Genomic DNA, 22,269 nt, shown 5'->3' with positions numbered 1-22,269 from the left:
TCAGGAAACACAGGCAGCCATGTACAGAGAAATGACTACGCCTAACAAACTGGACAGTATTAACTTCCTCCCCCGCAAAGAACAATCTACAATCTTCCAACTAAGAACAGGACACACACCACTATTAAATTACCACCTGAACAAAATAAACTCCACATAACTACCCCTTTGCAGACATTGCGCCCACCCCTTTGAAACCGTAAACCATATCCTCTTTGAATGCCCCTCTAATCCACCTTAGGCAGACCCTACTTCCATTACAGCCCAACATAACCAACACCCTTTACGGCAGTGCTGAACAGCTGAAGAAAACAGCACACTTTTTTTCCTTGGCACAGTCTGCAAAAGAGCTCACAGCTCAGCAGCAATAAAGCTGGCTAGAAGAAGAAGAAGAAGAAGAAGTATATGAATATACCATGACCCATTATTTAAAATATAAATCTCCTTTCATTAAATATCGGATGTGACAGCGCTATATAAATTATTGTAATTATTGTTAAGAATTTTCATCATTAATGACTTCATACTAAGCATAAGTTTGCCATTAATTATAATAGTATAAAAATTGATTTAGATCTAGATTTATTTTTTTATTAAATTTTTTTTGTAATCCTTAAGTGTAGTATTTTTAGATCTATGTTATTAAAAATAAACAAAAAGAAACTTGCGTTTTCTTTTCAAATCGAAGAAAGTAGTGCTTTATACCCATATCGAGCTGTGAATAAGTTGGGTGGTTTGCAATTTCGCGGCTGTGGGTATGTGTTAAAGTTAATTTCTATAAATATTGTTAAAGAACAAATTGTCGCACCTATTTTTTGCTGCGTTATATCAATGTTTTCTAACTTAACCTCTCTCATCCCTCTTTTTGGTTAAATTTCATTGGAACCATTAAAAGACGGGGGAAGGGAAGGAGCAAAAAAAAAATGGGAGTGCCATCAAAGGCCCATGCCGACCAACAAAATGATTAGGCCAAACACAATCTCGAAGACATCAAAGCAGTCAATGCCCCTCGTGCATACCAGCAAGTACGGTCTAACGTTTTGCAAATGATAATACGTACAGTGTATAGTGTATTTTTTTGTTGATATTCTTGTTGAATTTCAAACAAAGTTAATTGATATAAAAATATAAAAAATATATTTAAAAAAAAAAACGCGTTCGGGCCTTTGTGTCTTACTGCTGTCACTTTTTTTTTAAAAGATGTCTGCATTGAATTTTTTTTTCTTTGGTCGCGACCAGACCGGCCCATTTGGTACCAGCCCACCGGGCATTTGCCCGTTTGCCCATATAGCCAGTCCGCCCCTGGCTTAACCTCTAAAATGGGCCAGGCTAAATAGTATACATATTTGTGCTTAACCTCTATAATGGGCCAGGCTAAATAGTATACATATATGTGCTTAACCTCTATAATGGGCCAGGCTAAATAGTATACATATATGTGCTTAACCTCTATAATGGGCCAGGCTAAATAGTATACATATATGTGCTTAACCTCTATAATGGGCCAGGCTAAATAGTATACATATATGTGCTTAACCTCTATAATGGGCCAGGCTAAATAGTATACATATATGTGCTTAACCTCTATAATGGGCCAGGCTAAATAGTATACATATATGTGCTTAACCTCTATAATGGGCCAGGCTAAATAGTATACATATTTGTGCTTAACCTCTATAATGGGCCAGGCTAAATAGTATACCAGTGGCGTAGCTAGAGTATATGATACCTGGTGCGGGACCTCATCTTGATGCCCCCCCCCCAAAAAAAAAAAAAGCTAACTAAATAATAACATAGTAAAACCTTACTTTTTTTTTCAAAATAATATGTATTAATTAATCAAATATTGTTAATTCAAAAAATCATTTTTACATAAACATACTACAAGTGAATTTTACGAGCTTTTTTGCTGGCAAAAGTATCAATAATTTTATCGAAATCAATTTTTTCCACAAGCTCTTGTTCAATGGAAAAAATGGCCAAATTAGTGAGTCGTAAATTTGTCATCGTTGATCGCAAGTAATTCTTGATCAGTTTAAGTTTGGAAAAACTTCTCTCGCATTAAGCGACGTTTACCGCAATAGTCAAAAATATGCGAATCATGAGGACGATATTCGGGACTGAATCATCTAGCTGATATTTATTTATAAATTTCAACACCTCAACAGGTCCTTGTTTTGGAAGTTCGGAGGCTTCTGATGAAACTAACAAACCGTTGAAGCCTCTTTCGCTCCAGCAGAAATTCGTTTTTATCAATGTCGCTAGGAGTAAAATCGAGATTGATTTCGACCTGAGGATTTAATAGCTGGAAAGGCGACAAAAATTCATACCTATCTGCTACATCATGAAGTTGCTCGAATCGGGTGATTATTTCTTGAACAATCCTGTCCAAGGTAGAATAAATTTCCCTTCGTAGTTCTTCTTTGTGTGTAAGTACAGAGTTTGTCACTTTTCTCACCAGGCATCTTTTTCTTATGGCCAATACGTTTTTGAGGTTCTGTACTGATTCTCAGATCTGAGCACACGCTTTCGGTAATGGTAATGCTGGCTTCAGCGATGTCCTCTCGATTACTACTTTAAAATGTCTCTAATGTTTTTAGTTTGAGTGAGCAGTCTCGAATAGACAATCCTTGGTTTTGAAGGTAGAATTGCGCATCATTAATTTCAGTTAAAACAGGAGCCCAAAATCCAAGATAGGTGAGGAAATTAAAAGACTGAATGGCAACTAATAATCCATCTGCTTCAGATCTAGTCGATGAATTTTCATCTCTTCTAGATATTGTCTCCAGAGTTTCTATAATTTTAGAAAATGTATTCCTAACCATCTTGACGGCTTCTCCTCTGGCGCTCCAGCGGCTTAAAACTAAACGTTTAAGGCTAGTTCCGGTTATATTGATGAGGATATCTCAGCGGTGTGTTGAAGTTGAGAAAAGTGTACCAAAAAATGTTACCGAATTGATTTCAGCTTCAGCAGCTCGAATTCCTGCTAAATTAAGAGAATGGTTTAAACAGGCAATGAATAGTGCTTTGGGATTTACTTCTAGAATACGTTTTTGGACACCGTAGTTTCATAGCCTTGACCCCTGCAGTCCATTATGTCTAAGCCATTCGAACGCAGTTTCTCTAGAATCATCTTAGCGATTCCAGCAGCATGCTTGTCCTTTGTGTCGATGAAGTCAATAAAAGACTCACGAACCTGCACCCCGTCATTATCCATGACAACGCACCGTAAAATTTGGGAAGTTTGATCCAACTTTGAGATGTCAGGTGTAGGCCTACTGTCAAAAATCATATATAAATATTTGGCTTGTTTTACTTGCTGTATGATTTGTTTTTTAACGTGATCCCCCAATATTGTAATAAATTTATTTTGTATTTGTGGAGACATGTATGTATTCGGTCTGGAACAAAGCTTAGTTCGAAGCACATGCTCCCTCAAGAGTGGATCGTATTTTGATAGTAATTTTACTAACTCCAAGTCACTCTTTGATCCATGCCGTCAGCCAATTCAATCAGAGATGCCGATTTCTCCGTCTGAGCTTAAAATGGTTTTGAGGAGCTAGCCAGACTAGTCTGTCTTGAGCACTGTTCATTATTTTGTTCACTTTACAGTATTACAATTAACTAGTTAGTCTAAAAAAAAAACTCGTAGAAAACAAAGGTTAGCTTATTTAAAAATATTCACATTACAATAGAATTATTTCCAAAATTAAATTATAAAGAATCATAAAGAAATGAATAAACTAAGGCAATTGTTTAGAGCTAGAGTTTAGTAATATATTTGTAAACTCTATATCTAGATTAAACCAGTGGACTAAACAATGAAGTAAAAAAGGTTGGCCTATCTTCTTCTTCTTCTTTATATTACAGAGCATTGATCAGTGTAGTAACAACATGTACCGTGTGTCCAAAATAAATCTAGTAAATTTGATTCAAACTGTTCTATAGCTTACATTGTATGGAAGAAATAGTCAGGGAGATGAAACAAAATAGCGACATAACTAGTTTATAAATCGTTAGTTCATGTTTAAAATACAGTAGTTTATGTTTGTTCGTGTCCATACAATTAGTCCTTTTTACTGAAACGCTCATGGAAATAGGAAATTAATACACACTGGGGGAATTTTGGTGCCCCTCTCCACTTGGTGCCCTGTGCGGCCCGCACCACCCGCACATTGGTAGCTACGCCACTGTAGTATACATATATGTGCTTAACCTCTAAAATGGGCCAGGCTAAATAGTATACATATATGTGCTTAACCTCTAAAATGGGCCAGGCTAAATAGTATACATATATGTGCTTAACATCTAAAATGGGTCAGGCTAAATAGTATACATATATGTGCTTAACATCTAAAATGGGCCAGGCTAAATAGTATGCATATATGTGCTTAACCTCTATAATGGGCCAGGCTAAATAGTATACATATATGTGCTTAACATCTAAAATGGGCCAGGCTAAATAGTATACATATATGTGCTTAACATCTAAAATGGGCCAGGCTAAATAGTATACATATATGTGCTTAACCTCTATAATGGGCCAGGCTAAATAGTATACATATATGTGCTTAACCTCTAAAATGGGCCAGGCTAAATAGTATACATATATGTGCTAAAATGGGCCAGGCTAAATAGTATACATATATGTGCTAAAATGGGCCAGGCTAAATAGTATACATATATGTGCTAAAATGGGCCAGGCTAAATAGTATACATATATGTGCTTAACCTCTAAAATGGGCCAGGCTAAATAGTATACATATATGTGCTAAAATGGGCCAGGCTAAATAGTATACATATATGTGCTAAAATGGGCCAGGCTAAATAGTATACATATATGTGCTAAAATGGGCCAGGCTAAATAGTATACATATATGTGCTTAACATCTAAAATGGGCCAGGCTAAATAGTATGCATATATCTGCTAAAATGGGCCAGGCTAAATAGTATGCATATATCTGCTAAAATGGGCCAGGCTAAATAGTATACATATATCTGCTCAAATGGGCCAGGCTAAATAGTATACATATATCTGCTCAAATGGGCCAGGCTAAATAGTATACATATATGTGCTTAACCTCTATAATGGGCCAGGCTAAATAGTATACATATATGTGCTAAAATGGGCCAGGCTAAATAGTATACATATATCTGCTCAAATGGGCCAGGCTAAATAGTATACATATATCTGCTCAAATGGGCCAGGCTAAATAGTATACATATATCTGCTCAAATGGGCCAGGCTAAATAGTATACATATATGTGCTAAAATGGGCCAGGCTAAATAGTATACATATATCTGCTCAAATGGGCCAGGCTAAATAGTATACATATATGTGCTAAAATGGGCCAGGCTAAATAGTATACATATATGTGCTTAACATCTAAAATGGGCCAGGCTAAATAGTATACATATATGTGCTTAACATCTAAAATGGGCCAGGCTAAATAGTATACATATATGTGCTTAACATCTAAAATGGGCCAGGCTAAATAGTATACATATATGTGCTTAACTTCTAAAATGGGCCAGGCTAAATAGTATACATATATGTGCTTAACCTCTAAAATGGGCCAGGCTAAATAGTATACATATATGTGCTTAACCTCTAAAATGGGCCAGGCTAAATAGTATACATATATGTGCTTAACCTCTAAAATGGGCCAGGCTAAATAGTATACATATATGTGCTTAACTTCTAAAATGGGCCAGGCTAAATAGTATACATATATGTGCTTAACCTCTAAAATGGGCCAGGCTAAATAGTATACATATATGTGCTTAACCTCTAAAATGGGCCAGGCTAAATAGTATACATATATGTGCTTAACCTCTAAAATGGGCCAGGCTAAATAGTATACATATATGTGCTTAACCTCTAAAATGGGCCAGGCTAAATAGTATACATATATGTGCTTAACCTCTAAAATGGGCCAGGCTAAATAGTATACATATATGTGCTTAACTTCTAAAATGGGCCAGGCTAAATAGTATACATATATGTGCTTAACCTCTAAAATGGGCCAGGCTAAATAGTATACATATATGTGCTTAACCTCTAAAATGGGCCAGGCTAAATAGTATACATATATCTGCTCAAATGGGCCAGGCTAAATAGTATACCTATATCTGCTCAAATGGGCCAGGCTACTTGATGAAACACTGGTTTTATTCTAAAAATAGCGTGAACAAAAAAAAAAACAACAACAATTTGGAGGAATCAAAATTCGGGCCTCAAGTTTTAGGTAAATCATTGCATATGTTCCCAGACAAGGAATGCTTAGAAAATGGAAAGCCTTTTGCCACAATGACGGGACTTTTTACACAATGTTTCAAAACGGAGCTGGTCTCTCAAGTATAAGCAATATGTCTGGGTCTCAAATGATACAGAGGCTTATGACTTAAATAAAGAACAACGTATTTGGTGAAGAGAAGATGAAACTTGGGATCTCGTCCTTTTCTAAGTCTGCATAAAGTCTGCATAAAGTCTGTATAAAGTCTGATCATTTTGGTTTCTGGAACATTAACGGTTGACTTATTTCACAGCTAAAATCTCGGTCATCATATGAAAGAAGTAAGTTGCAGTACATGCGGTGACGTAGTCCTAACAGTACACATTATATCATGTCTAACGCAATGCGTTTGTGCGGAGGAATACACACTAAAACTCCAGTGGTGTCGCCCCCTTCTGAAAATAATATCACGTCTTAGAATTGCAAAGTTTCTTTTGACTGTCAGAGTGACAAGACCTAGTTTACGGACATTTTTTTTTAAAGTATTGAAGTGAACCAGCCTGAATGCGCCAACATTTCCATGGCTTAGAGGTCTTAATGCACAATCATCCAGAAATAGATATCAAGTTTTTGAGATAGTATCATATGACACTTGAAAAGGCAAGCGCGCCATTCTCTGACTCCACCTGGGAGTCAAACAGGTAAGAGTGTGACATTTTCTTTTCTGTATTCTCTTCACCAAGCGCCATCGGAAATAAACATTAAGTTAATGTTAATCTAATGATCATAATATTTATATATATATATATAATGCGCTGGCATACAATAATAATTTCTTAACTAATGTTGTAGATCAGAAGATCAGCACAAGGTGATCGCAATTTTACAGACACGTATAATCTATAAAGATTAAAATCCTAGGATATTCCTGATATTTTGGTAATGTGCGTGATTAAATCGTGCGTAATCTTAGTAATGCATATCTCGCTTCAAAAGAAATAATTGTATATGAATGAACAGACTCACAGCGAAGACAAAGACCTAAACCAGCACTAATGTGGTTATCGCATTAGAGATGTCCGCTTTAAGTTAGATGTGTTCATGTCATTAGAGATGTCCGCTTTAAGTTAGATGTGTTCATGTCATTAGAGATGTCCGCTTTAAGTTAGATGTGGTCATGACATTAGAGATGTCCGCTTTACGTTAGATGTGGTCATGGCATTAGAGATGTCCGCTTTACGTTAGATGTGGTCATAACATTAGAGATGTCCGCTTTACGTTAGATGTGGTCATGGCATTAGAGATGTCAGCTTTACGTTAAATGTGGTCATGACATTAGAGATATCCGCTTTACGTTAGATGTGGTCATGACATTAGAGATGTCCGCTTTACGTTAGATGTGGTCATGACATTAGAGATGTCCGCTTTACGTTAGATGTGGTCATGACATTAGAGATGTCCGCTTTACGTTAGATGTGGTCATGACATTAGAGACGTCCGCTTTAAGCTAGAAACGTTACGAAGTAAATGGTCAGAGTTTCTCGCTGGTTCCAAAAACAAAAAGGGGGGGATGGACTCAAGTCAGGATTTCACAGAAGTTGCGACAGTAAGCCAAAAATATAATACATGAAAGGCTTCTGTTTGAGTCCAAAGATTAAGATGGAGTGGAGTCCCACTTGTGACCTACATATTTTGCCGCATCCAGGGCAGATATAAACAATGTCTTTTTTTACCCGTCTACGCCTGTTCTCGGCAATAGATTTCCTTTTCGTTTCAAATGTGTATCACAGAAAAGCCACAAATATTAAGTCATCTTAATAAGTATATTTTTAATGTGTACTTATGCAGGTATTTGTGTTTCTATGTTCAAGTAGATTAGTCATATACTAAATGCTCTGGTACTTTAAACAAGAAAACGTTGTGTTATGTATGTATATTGTTTTGTTATTGGGTCTTTTTTTTATTTTTTTTTTATTTTTGTTTTATTTATGATATTATCATAATTTTACATCTGTGTAGAAACTGAAAAGCTACTTAAAATTAAATGAAAACATGTATATATATTTATATGATAAACTATATTTTTTCCAAAGACTGCTAGTCAAAGACAGTTTCTGGGTGTTGAAAAACATACTGTCAAACGCACTGTGACACCGATAGTTTTCCCATTTGTTCACACTGATTCAATCTCTCACGTAAACGAGTTACAAGGTCACAGAGTCTGTCCATCCCAACATTACGTCACAACCAACCGAGTCGTGGCTTTTTGTCCTGCTTCCTGTCAGCACGTTGAAAGTGGGTGAAATAGACACCTTACCCTACCCACTAGACCGTGACATAGTTCTTTAAACATGGCGGACATTTTAGGAACTTTTTTTTTTGTTGTCATCTATTTGAAACTTCCTAGCAAATAAAACTACAAGTAATTAAATAAGAAACGTATAATTAGCTAGTTTGCAGCAACTTAACACCAATGCTAGGTAATTGTACAACCACAGTGTCTATATACACATTAAGTAATGAAGCGAATGATGTAGATCTAGCAACAAGGGGAGAATATCAAGGGTTGAATTTGTTTGTATTAGTTTGAATCAGATAAGCTCCCTGTATTCATTGCTAGCCGTTTGCACATTGTAAGCTGAACCCAAGAAAGCGCAGGAAAGTTGATCTAGATCTTTATTGTTGCAGAATAATCCTTGACCTTCAAAACAAACTGTGTGTTGTCCTTCTCATCCATTGACTCGCCTTCCATCTACTTTACCTGTGCATATGTACAAACTCACTGTCCACACCCTGTACTTGATTGTCTCACTTTCACGTGTGTACACAGCTTTAGGTCTTTCTCCGTTGTTGCTTAAAAAGGTCAAAGGTCCTAATGTTACTTTTAAAATAAGAAAAGACTAGCGAACATCTCCAAAATGTGATTGTAGAGAGACCACTTCAACCTAACATTTACGGTGACATTCACGACATATAGGTGAGGACAACACGAGTAGCTGCAGGTGAGTTTTGTTTTAGGGTAAGCAGGAATTCAAACTTGTATGTGATAGTATATCATACACATTTTGAAAGATGACATATCAGCGAATGATATATACAATTTACCACCACATGTTAATACACATTTTGAAAGATGACATATCAGCGAATAATATATACAATTTACCACCACATGTTAATACACATTTTGAAAGATGACATATCAGCGAATGATATATACAATTTACCACCACATGTTAATACACATTATTATTAAATTGCTCTTTTTCATCCAATAACATTCTCGTGCGTTATGTTCCATCTCTTTAGTGGGCAATTGAGATTATGGTATCCCATAGATCACCATGCTTCCTTTATGTACTTAGCGAACACAGCTGAGCTCAAATCGGGAATCAAAACGGGTGTACGAATATACGACAATTGTATAGCACTTGTACTTGCTCACTGAAAGTCTTTATTGACACTCAAAATTAGTCGCGAATACCAAGTGCCCCTTGTGATGGGCTGAACTATGTGCCTTCAATAGTTTCTAAGAAAAGAGATCTAAAAATATTTTGATTGTACGGTTTGTGACTATTCTATGCATTTAACGAGAATTGTTTCCCCTTTTTTTTGTAGCACTACTTTCTTCTAGAAGCACATCAAACAGGATGTTAGGACTCAGACTGTGTGTGGCTTTGATAGCCTATCCATTGCTTGCGTACTGCTGTCTTCCAGACTCTTTTCAAGTTCTAGACCTTTCGCACACCCTCAGCAATGAGTCCCTCAGGTGGCCTGGTGGTAGCAACTTCAGCTTTACTATTTTGACCAGAGGATGGCAAAACAACAACAGCTTCTGGTTCGTTAACATTAATGTAACCTCCTAGCAGACGTAGAGACAGATTAGCGTACAAATACCCGCTATTGACTGGAAAACAGTGCGGCTATAAACAGCTCTCCTAAAGATGATATTGCTACTCAATGTCGTTGAAGCTTTCCCGGCATTTAAAGTAATAACCGCGAAAAATCCTAGCATTATATTTTGTGTTAGAGTTAGGCCCCGCATATGACCTTTACCCAGGATCCGCCTAGCTGCCAAGGTCGCCCATGTTCATAACTCTAATTTTATTTCATTTTCTAAAATAATTTATATCGTTCTATCATAAAATAGTATTTTATTCCAGACCAGGTTTTTTTTGTAGTCTGAGCTATTGTTTACTAAATGAAACAAAAAACAATGGTGGATTGACCTAGAGGTAACATTAACTAAATCTTAGAACCCACACTTGTTTGGTTCCAGTGATTATTTCAATCCTTTAAAAAAAGTATAGGAATTAATTGCCTGCTTTTCATTACAAGAGGCTCCATATCTCCAATAATTTAGAGCCTTAGCAAGTCTTGATCCGTTCCTGACTACAAAGTATTTAGTAATGTAGTATAATATGGAATACTAGACTTAGATCTTCCTATATAATGACTTTAGGGTGCGAATCTTGTTCATGTACTGTTTCACAAAGACATACCCAAACTCTTATTAGAGGCTAACAAATAGTTCAAATTGCTTATTAAATTTATGATTAAAAAATTGGACTTGTCCATTACCTAGAAATGTTTTTATTTGTCTATCTGGTATATAAAATGTGGAAGTATTGATAAGCTTACTATTTTAAAAAAGCCAAGGATAATTTTGGTGTACATTTGAGCTCTACAGTTTCAAAGCTCATCTGCTTGTAGCACAAATTAATCGTGCATGACTACAAATAGATCTGAAATTAATTGAAGCGTATAACGCAGTCATTGAACAAACTGAGTTGCTTATTAAATGGCTGAAGTTCTATATTGAGCGAGATAAGCTTGGGACGTTTCTGTGACTTTTGATATTATTTCAGCATGTTTCTGTTACCCTTTAGGTTGACCTGGTTGTAACTGTAGATAAAGTTTGAGTCTTCTTAGAATCATTTAAAAAAAAAAAAAAAAAAAAAAACTTGAGGGCACTATAAATATTCTTAATAAGTATTCTTTATAGAGAGACACGGAACGTTTTCTTAGCGGTTTTTTTTTTAAATTAGCTTTCCCTCTCCAGTCATAAACTTTATTTTTTTTTGTTTTTGAATCTAGAATCAAGTTAAAAGTATCAGGTAGAGTAGAACCATTAGACTTTTGAAACTCTAGGACAGTATTACTATCATTTGTATTTGAGTGCTAGATGTGAAGATGTTTTGATCTTACGATGAGATTGTGTTGATCAGACAATGCTTTTCTGATATTATAATTTAGTGTAGATTTCCATTTTAAACAATTTCTGAACACTCAAGATAAAAATTCGGGAGATTCAAATACAACTATGAATTCAAATAATGAAGATTCTTCAATAATAAATACAAAACTTTAATTCTGGAACTAGGAATCACTTGAATAAAATAGGTGCTGTACAAAAATAATTAAACAAGTAAAGTATCTTATCAAGCTTAAAACTACAACTAGATCTAATAATGGTTCTGGTTCTACAAGTCAAACTAAAACTTAACTAGATTTGTTCTACAACTGACTTTTTTCTTTGTCTTTCCCAAACTTTTTATTCATTAAATTCTCTCTGCATTTGCAAACAAGCCACGCCTTTCACCCCGCTAAATCTTCATTATTTTCCAAGAAAGCATGCTTGCAGAATAAGTTGGTTGCTATCGAGATGGAGAACTAAAAATAAACCATATGCTAGGTGACAGCCAGTAGACGGTAACAGGATCTCCCTCTCTCTCTCACCGGCCTGATTGAACGGAGTGTTCTGTTTGAGAGATCCTTACTAGTGTTTCTATTCACCCTGTCATTTCCAGTGAGTCGGACGTTTGGGACTCGCGAACTAGAGACACCGGCAATCTCCGGCATTTTTATTCTCTATACCAGGCTGATCGTGCGGAGCTAGCCATGACTGAAACTGCCCCTTAAGGAACGGGGCCCGGATGGTGGGAGTTCTTTGAACTTTCCCAACCCGGCACAGTGCAATGGGAATACTCTTACACCCCTTAGGCACTCCCACCCGAGTCTCATTTCGTTACCCATTTGGCGTTATCGTTTCCTCTTACGACCGTTTCCACCTGGGCGCCACTATGAGGCAAGTCCTACACCATCGCCCCTAGGAATAGTGTTACAGTTCAGGTTCGACTCATGTATGTATGTGGTAAGCATTAGGTCATTGTGACTAAATCCTACTCCATGATACATAATGTCAAATTTTCTGATGACTGATTGGCTCCCCCTCTCTGCCATTTATGTGCTTAAGCGAGCATTTTTTAATGCAAATGTAAGAACCGCCCCTGTGTTCTCTGTGTCAATAGTAACCACCCACTTAGCTGATATGGCAACAGGCTAAGTGTTAGATCTAGTTTTACTTTCCTCTGTGTGCGGAGAGAACATGCAAATAAATGTCGTGTGCACATGAACATTGCGAAACGACAAGACACCGTTTCTTGACCACAGCAAGTAGGGGAGAATATCTGGTACAGACGACCCCCTTCATTCCCAGTTACATAGAAAGTCAGAATTGTAACGCAAGCCTAGAAAAGTAACAAGGAAAATATGAAAAATACTTAAAAAAAACAAGCTATCAATTAGTTCGAGTTTTGAGTTTTTTTGGCACATGGGCACAATTTAGGCCATGTCGTGCCCGTAATCCTTCAGGGATTACTCTCCCTTCATATCACCAGAGCTAGATTCCATACAGCTAAATCATTAAAAGCAAGGTCTATTCACAGTTACAATAGTAAAGTTGGTAAACATTTAATAGCTCAGTCATGTATTTATAATTGTAATAGATCTTGACTAAATAAATCTGCGCGATTACAAATATGTTTACCAATTATTTCTGTTTATCGCTATTTCATGCTATTAACTTTCTTATTCTTAATACGCTATGATCTTATCACTTGTCTTTGAAATACCAACCAAAATAATTAATTACCAATAGCTAATTAACTAATTATTTTTAATTGATTCTTGTGTTGTCAGGTAAAAGAAATAATTGTGCAAAATTTCAGCTTGATCCGAGATTGGGTGTGGGATAAATAAGTCCAAACTTTTACCAGGCAGACAGAGTGAGTTGATATAAGCTTTGTACCAGACAGACAGAGTGAATTGATATAAGCTTTTTACCAGACAGACAGAGTGAGTTGATATAAGCTTTGTACCAGACAGACATGGTAAGTTGATATAAGCTTTGTGACAGACAGAGTTAGTTGATCTAAGCTTGTCAGAAACTATCAAACAATTGTCAGTGTATAGCATGCCTTGTTTTAAAACTGAATTTTTAAATACTTGTCAATGTTTTGTTTTAAAATTAAAAAACAAACAAACAAACTAAGATTGCAAGCTATTAGATAGGTCTCGTTCTTTGTCCATTACAAATAGTTTTTTTTTCCTTTTCATAATAGTTATTAGTAAAACTAGTCTTCAGCAGTGAAGGGCAAAGTACATGTCACCACAAGGTATACTTAGGATATAAAGTACATGTCACCACAAGGTATACTTAGGATATAAAGTACATGTCACCACAAGGTATACTTAGGATATAAAGTACATGTCACCACAAGGTATACTTAGGATATAAAGTACATGTCACCACAAGGTATACTTAGGATATAAAGTACATGTCACCACAAGGTATACTTAGGATATTTTGTGATTGTCTTATAGATTTACACCGCACATCTGGCGCTATTTTTAAAGGAACAGTTGCGGACTAATGTACGAAAAGGGTTTTGAATAATTAAACAATTAAAGTGACTGCCAATTAACTGCGCCATTTCTTTCTTTCACGGACTGTGCAGGCTAGAGCTGAACAAATTTGATACGCCTGAACACATCGGTACCCACATGGACGCCCCTGCGCACTTTTATAACAAAGGTTGGAAGGTCCACGAGATCCCTGCAGACAGGCTGGTAGGTCCAGGGGTTGTCATTGACGTCAAAGACAAGGTGTTCAATGACTCGGACTACAGAATGACGTAAGAGTGATTTCCCTTTCATTAAAATGTTCCCTTTTGTTTCTTCAGCATCACATCAAATATTGTCTGCCTAGGGACTCTTATTGATTCGCACAAATCTTATTTATCCATGGCATGAAACGTTTTTTTCCCCACACTCTCTAGTTTATATATATATTTATATATTTTTATTTAAAACTTTTTCTACCAATTTCAATATTTAAGAATTCTTACAGAGTTTTTATTAGTTTGGTAATGGCATAGGGTATATTATGTATAATGTTTTGATTGCTTCTTGCTTTTTAAAGATGTAAATTATAGTTTCTGTATCATTACTGTTATTTTTTTGCCATTAAGTGTTTCTCAATTTAGGAACTCTTCCAAAGGGTCGTTACTCTTGTTTACTGGGGAAATGTATTATTAACATACGACATTGCTCAAGATTGGTCTTCCTCTTTCTTTTGTTTTCAAGTTTTTCTTGTTCTATTTGAAATAGTATTCGGCTGAAATGTACACCTTGATATTGTAGACACTAAATAGTATTCGGCTGAAATGTACATCTTGATATTGTAGACACTAAATAGTATTCGGCTGAAATGTACATCTTGATATTGTAGACACTAAATAGTATTCGGCTGAAATGTACATCTTGATATTGTAGACACTAAATAGTATTCGGCTGAAATTTACATCGTGATAATGTAGACACTAAATAGAATTTACATGAAATATAGTTTATCCTATTTGAGAAAGATTTTGATTATCCTTTAAGTCGTTAAGCCCAGTAAGAAGTTTTGCTCAACTGCACTGTTCATTTTGTCGACATTTAAAAGACATAAATACAAACACGCACCTACACATTTACACACCAATGCTATTGATATTTTAGAATTCACTCAATGTCACATTTACGCAAGGACGTGCTCACACAATGACACATTTACATGAAGACACACTTACATGAAGACACACTTACATGAAGACACACGTACATGATGACACACATTCAAAACAAATGCCAGGTCATGATTTCAGTACACGGAGGCTCTGTCCCTGTGCGGTCTGACAGTCTGCACTGCCAGGTTTTCCGCTGTACTCAACTAGACTTCACTGTTTTAGACTTTTATTTACTTCTTTTTTTTTAGGCCAGCAGACGTAGAGAGCTGGGAAAAGGTAAATGGGCCTATACCAAAAGGAGCCATTGTATTTATGAGGTCTGGTTGGGATACTAGGTATCCTAACAAGAAGCTGACATTTAACACAAACACACCAGATAATGAATCCACATTTCATTTTCCAGGTACGACATTCCATTTGGTTTTATGGGAATATTTTAGTGCGTATGAATGTTTCTGTAGTCCCCGTGATGTCCAATCAACAGCTAGTAGCCCCCATACTGGTCAGCAAATAGAAGAACTGTGTGGTAACACCGTACCGACAGTGGTCAGTTTCTCTCATTCAAAACCCCATATAATGGAGTCTACTTGTGTATGATGTAATCGTCAGGAAAGTAGGGCGGATGTTTTGGTTGTATTGGCAGAAGAGTTTCTGATAAAACCACGATGCACTCAGTCTCTAATTGAGGTCATTAAAAAAGACTGGTGTGAAAGTTAAAGACTAGACTAGCAAGAGACGTGAGACACAAAAGACTTGAGATACAAAAGATGTGAGACACAAAAGACGTGAGACATAAAAGACGTGAGACACAAAAGACTTGAGATACAAAGATGTGAGACACAAGAGACGTGAGACACAAAAGACTTGAGATACAAAAGATGTGAGACACAAAAGACGTGAGACGCAAAAGACCTGGGACACAAAAGACGTGAGACACAAAAGACTTGAGATACAAAAGATGTGAGACACAAGAGACGTGAGACACAAAAGACGTGAGACACAAAAGACTTGAGATACAAAAGATGTGAGACACAAGAGACCTGAGACACAAAAGACTTGAGATACAAAAGATGTGAGATACAAAAGACGTGAGACACAAAAGACGTGAGACACAAAAGACTTGAGATACAAAGATGTGAGATACAAGAGACGTGAGACACAAAAGACTTGAGATACAAAAGATGTGAGACACAAAAGACGTGAGACGCAAAAGACCTGGGACACAAAAGACGTGAGACACAAAAGACTTGAGATACAAAAGATGTGAGACACAAGAGACGTGAGACACAAAAGACGTGAGACACAAAAGACTTGAGATACAAAAGATGTGAGACACAAGAGACCTGAGACACAAAAGACTTGAGATACAAAAGATGTGAGATACAAAAGACGTGAGACACAAAAGACGTGAGACACAAAAGACTTGAGATACAAAGATGTGAGATACAAGAGACGTGAGACACAAAAGACTTGAGATACAAAAGATGTGAGACACAAAAGACGTGAGGCATAAAAGACGTGAGACACAAAAGACTTGAGATACAAAGATGTGAGATACAAGAGACGTGAGACACAAAAGACGTGAGACACAAAAGACTTGAGATACAAAAGATGTGAGACACAAAAGACATGAGACGCAAAAAACGTGAGACACAAAAGACGTGAGACACAAAAGACTTGAGATACAAAAGATGTGAGACACAAGAGACGTGAGACACAAAAGACGTGGGACACAAAAGACTTGAGACACAAAAGATTGATATACAAAAGATGTGAGATACAAAAGATGTGAGACACAAAAGACGTGAGGCATAAAAGACGTGAGACACAAAAGACTTGAGATACAAAGATGTGAGATACAAGAGACGTGAGACACAAAAGACGTGAGACACAAAAGACTTGAGATACAAAAGATGTGAGACACAAAAGACATGAGACGCAAAAAACGTGAGACACAAAAGACGTGAGACACAAAAGACTTGAGATACAAAAGATGTGAGACACAAGAGACGTGAGACACAAAAGACGTGGGACACAAAAGACTTGAGATACAAAAGATGTGAGACACAAAAGACGTGAGACACAAAAGACGTGAGACACAAAAGACGTGAGACAAAAAAGATTGAGATACAAAAGATGTGAGACACAAAAGACGTGAGACACAAAAGATGTGAGACACAAAAGACTTGAGATACAAAAGATGTGAGACACAAAAGACTTGAGATACAAAGATGTGATACACAAGAGACGTGAGACACAAAAGACTTGAGATACAAAAGATGTGAGACACAAGAGACATGAGACACAAAAGACGTGAGACACAAAAAACTTGAGATACAAAAGATGTGAGACACAAAAGACGTGAGACGCAAAAGACGTGAGACACAAAAGACGTGAGACACAAAAGACTTGAGATACAAAAGATGTGAGACACAAGAGACTTGAGACACAAAAGACGTGAGACACAAAAGACTTGAGATACAAAAGATGTGAGACACAAGAGACTTGAGACACAAAAGACGTGAGACACAAAAGACTTGAGATACAAAAGATGTGAGACACAAAAGACGTGATACACAAAAGACGTGAGACACAAAAGATTGATATACAAAAGATGTGAGACACAAAAGACATGAGACGCAAAAAACGTGAGACACAAAAGACGTGAGACACAAAAGACTTGAGATACAAAAGATGTGAGACACAAGAGACGTGAGACACAAAAGACGTGGGACACAAAAGACTTGAGATACAAAAGATGTGAGACACAAAAGACGTGAGACACAAAAGACGTGAGACACAAAAGACGTGAGACAAAAAAGATTGAGATACAAAAGATGTGAGACACAAAAGACGTGAGACACAAAAGATGTGAGACACAAAAGACTTGAGATACAAAAGATGTGAGACACAAAAGACTTGAGATACAAAGATGTGATACACAAGAGACGTGAGACACAAAAGACTTGAGATACAAAAGATGTGAGACACAAAAGACATGAGACACAAAAGACGTGAGACACAAAAAACTTGAGATACAAAAGATGTGAGACACAAAAGACGTGAGACGCAAAAGACGTGAGACACAAAAGACGTGAGACACAAAAGACTTGAGATACAAAAGATGTGAGACACAAGAGACTTGAGACACAAAAGACGTGAGACACAAAAGACTTGAGATACAAAAGATGTGAGACACAAAAGACGTGATACACAAAAGACGTGAGACACAAAAGATTGATATACAAAAGATGTGAGACACAAGAGACGTGAGACACAAAAGACGTGAGACACAAAAGACTTGAGATACAAAAGATGTGAGACACAAAAGACTTGAGATACAAAAGATGTGAGACACAAAAGACGTGAGACACAAAAGACGTGAGACACAAAAGATGTGAGACACAAAAGACGCGAGACACAAAAGATGTGAGACACAAAAGACGTGAGACACAAAAGACGCGAGACACAAAAGACGCGAGACACAAAAGATGTGAGACACAAAAGACGTGAGACACAAAAGACCTGAGAAAGAAAAGACGTGAGAAAGAAAAGACTCGAAACAGAAAAAGACGTATTCTTGTTGAAATTATCATTTCATTGGTATTCTACATACATCTACTTTCAGGTTGAATCTGTAAACATTTATAAGCTAAGTTTTATTTAGTTCGGTTATAAGAAAGTTTGTTTCACGTTCTACATTCAGAATTTAACTTTGCTTTCATCAGTTTAGTTGTGATAGTTGTTTGGGGCTACAAACCAACGACCAAGCATCAACACCCCAATATCAGCTTATATTGTTTCACTAATTTATTCTTAACACTGATTCCAGGCTTTCACCCTGACACTGCTAGATGGCTAATAGTTAACAGGAACATTGGTATGATAGGCATCGACACACCTTCCACAGACTACGGCCCTTCCCCTAACTTCGAGGTCCATCAGATCATCAGTAATGCGTCGGTCATGGGCCTAGAGAACGTCAACAATCTGGGCGCCCTTCCGCCCAAAGGATTCATCGTAACCGTCGCCCCTGTCAAGCTGTTTGACGGCAGTGGGGGGCCTGTTCGCATCCTGGCACTAGTAAGCAAGGATGGGAGCGGCATGTGCACTACCAATAGCGCAGGACGCTTAATGCTTTTCTGGGCTTTTAAATTTGGTTTATGGCATGTTTTGTCTAGTTTATGGAAAATCTGCATTACTTAAAATGGTGACATACTGTATCATGTATTCAGACTTCTAGAGAACTTTTAGATGAGATTAGAAATGTCGAGAGTTTGGAAATGTTGGGTTTCTAGGTCATTCCAAAACAAAAATATTTAGCTCTTTATATTTAATCAGTAAGAGACTTGGAAATACAAGCTGTTCAAATAACTTGAATAACTAGAGGGATGAAACATGTAGTGAACCATTGTCTATAAGAGTGAAATAATTGTAATTAGAGTGAAATGATTGCTCTGTAAATTGATTGTTGAGTTAAAATACATCTTCTCTAAAGAGAAAGGTTTGTATTATAAGGTGAAATGATGGTATTTAAAATAGAAGGAAAAAATGGTATTAAGAATGATTGTACTATATTAAGAGTGAACTAATTGTACTTTGGAATGAAATTAAAGTTCTTTTAGGTGTAATGATTTATTAAGAAAAAAATGATTGTAATTATAATTGAAATGATTGTATTTTACATTGATTGATTTTACTTAAAAATTAGACAATTGTAATTTAGATCGAAATGATTGTGTTATTTTTTTTAGATTAGAATGAGAAAGTATTTGATAAGAAACCATTGTACTTTGGCTTGTCACATTTAAGAAAACGGCAGAGTGAATTTCACATCCAGAGTATAGATAATTTTTTTTAAAGATTAATTTGGCCCGCAAATGAACTCACAGTCAATAAACAAAGATGTAATGTAGAAGTTCTTTCACTTATTCGATATCAAACATAATAATTAACTACCTGTACTTTCCGTGTGGTATCTAAATAGGTCAATGGCATGTCAGTTCCAAGTTTCAAACTTCATCCAAGAATGGGTGTGGGAAAAATACCAGACAGACAGACTGAGACAGACAGACTGAGACAGACAGACTGAGACAGACAGACTGAGACAGACAGACTGAGACAGACAGACTGAGACAGACTGACTGAGACAGACAGACTGAGACAGACAGACTGAGGTGATATAAGCTCTGGGAACAGTTGAAAAATTTTGTTAGATTTCTTTCGTATTTTTAATGTTTTGTTTTTTTTGGTTGCAATGTTGTTGTTGTTTTTTACTCTGGGTTGTAATAGTTTAAACAAACACACTTGAAAACTTAATTTATTTGTTTTCTCCTTTAGTTGTGTTATGATTTGTCTCCCCTGTTATCGTCGAGTAAATAATGAGCAACTTAGATAAATGACAAAGACTCATGGAAGAATACCCATTTTAGAACTTGAGCCAGACATATAGGCGGAACATCGATCTCAGCTTGTGTGCCACCAAACCAATGATGTTACAATTATTCGCTGCTATTTGTTTCTATTGATTAAACACTATAAATTTTTGGGGCAGAAATATAACAGTATGGAAGAAACTTTTCAAAACACTTGCTGTATATATTCTGTTCTGTTAACTTTTTTTGTTTTTACTCTTTGTTGATTATATATATATATATATATATATATATATATATATATATATATATATATATATATATATATATATATATATATATATATATATATATGTATAAATTTGAGTAGCGTGAATATAAAACATCAGGGGTTGAACCGCACTTTGTGACACCAGCCCTTGTCACGACAATGACTCGTCCTGTTCTATTGTTTCATTTCTAATATTCAAGTATGTTTATATTCAAGTATAATTTGTTTGTCGTTATGTGTTTGTTAATCTTGACATGTAAGTAGTTCTTTTTTTTTTAATTTGTTTCACCTGATCATTTCAGGAGATGGTCGTTTTACATTATAGTTTAGTAGCAATAAATCTTTATATATATATTTAATCGTGCTTAGATATTTCATACTTTTATTTGATGATATTAGTGAGAAGAAAGAGAGAGAGAGAGAGAGTCAGAAAGAGAATGGGGAACATTAAAAGAGGAAAAAAGGAATCCGAAGAGGAATTAACGAGAATTTGAAGAGAGAGATACTAGAATGAAGTAATACCGAGAGAGAGAGAGAGATCGAGAGATCAGATTTAAATGATATATGTATCAAATAGAAAAATACATTTCTTGTATAAATTAAAATTCTATCAACTTCATGTTTGGTAGATAATGGAAGAGCACACACATAACGAGAGCACACACATAATGTAGATCCTCTGTGTCTTTATAAAGCGAACACTATGGAAGACAATTGAATAGATAGAGGATAGAGCTTTGTTGGTTTGTACTGTACACTAGATCTATATTATTGTGAGGTCATTTAACGCATAGAGCTTTGTTGGTTTGTACTGTACACTAGATCTATATTATTGTGAGGTCGTTTCACCGATTATGAGATTTGTAAGTTTAAGTCCTAGTTCAATGTCTGTACTGCATGTCTACCATTGGTCAGCTGTTTCACTGACAGTCTGTCTCATCAAACTCACGTTCAATTCTTTTTGTATCTTGTGCCTTTGTGTCCAAACTCTGACTACATCAGCAGCAGCAGTCATCTGTCTTCATTGTCCTTCCAACCTGTCGGCAACAAGTCAATAATACATTAACTTTTATTGTCTCGGTCGCTTGTGTTGAAAAGTAAATTGGTTGCATTGTCCACTCACGGGCAGCGGGATGTTACAGTGAGTACGTGACTTTGTGCCCTGCAACCGTGTCAGTAGTGTGTGCGTTGTTGCATTGTTCACCTTCACCATTCACTCGAGTAGTTTTTGAGCTATTTTTAAATACGGCTACTTCCTTAGCCTAACACTACTGTTTGTTACTATATAAATAACCAAACTAAAAATAGAAGGAAAACAAACTTTCTAAACTAGTAAAAAGTATAAACTTTTTTTTTACTTTATTTCTATAATTTTATCCAGCCAAGAGCAATGTAGTGAGTTTTCAATTATTTTGTAAGATCAATATTTGATCTATTCTTTTTTATATCAATATTTCAAGTAACTATTATGAGTGACGTCCAGAAGTGACGTCATTTGGTCGTTGAACTTATCGGTATGCACCAACTGAAAGGT

The 22,269-nt window shown here is 36.2% G+C and overlaps 1 protein-coding gene across 4 annotated transcripts; it reads left to right on the top strand.

Moving 5' to 3' along the window:
* The first annotated feature begins 6,665 nt into the window (after positions 1-6,665).
* Positions 6,666-21,094, top strand: LOC106069452 (isatin hydrolase-like). Of its 4 annotated transcripts, none has more exons than XM_013229107.2 (5): positions 6,679-6,938; positions 9,856-10,075; positions 14,037-14,213; positions 15,338-15,492; positions 18,922-21,094. In XM_013229107.2, exons 2-5 carry the CDS (start codon positions 9,888-9,890, stop codon positions 19,293-19,295), a joined length of 894 nt encoding a protein of 297 aa, XP_013084561.2. In that variant the 5' UTR covers positions 6,679-6,938; positions 9,856-9,887; the 3' UTR covers positions 19,296-21,094. The 4 variants fall into 4 exon arrangements, with proteins under 4 accessions (XP_055884303.1, XP_013084561.2, XP_013084564.2 ...); XM_013229110.2 differs by lacking the exon at positions 6,679-6,938 and adding an exon at positions 7,047-7,176; XM_013229108.2 differs by lacking the exon at positions 6,679-6,938 and adding an exon at positions 8,234-9,239.
* Positions 21,095-22,269: the final 1,175 nt, after the last annotated feature.

The sequence above is a fragment of the Biomphalaria glabrata genome, chromosome 5 (assembly GCF_947242115.1).
Source record: "Biomphalaria glabrata chromosome 5, xgBioGlab47.1, whole genome shotgun sequence".
NCBI lineage: Eukaryota > Metazoa > Mollusca > Gastropoda > Planorbidae > Biomphalaria > Biomphalaria glabrata.
Note: the sequence above shows the minus strand (reverse complement) of the source record. Positions and strands in the feature narration are given on the sequence as shown.

Coding starts and splice junctions, on each gene's coding strand:
- LOC106069452 (XM_013229107.2), top strand. CDS start 9,888: ATGTTAGGACTCAGACTGTGTGTGGCTTTGATAGCCTATCCATTGCTT. Junction 10,076..14,036: donor CAAAACAACAACAGCTTCTG/GTTCGTTAACAT, acceptor CGGACTGTGCAG/GCTAGAGCTGAACAAATTTG. Junction 14,214..15,337: donor GACTCGGACTACAGAATGAC/GTAAGAGTGATT, acceptor CTTTTTTTTTAG/GCCAGCAGACGTAGAGAGCT.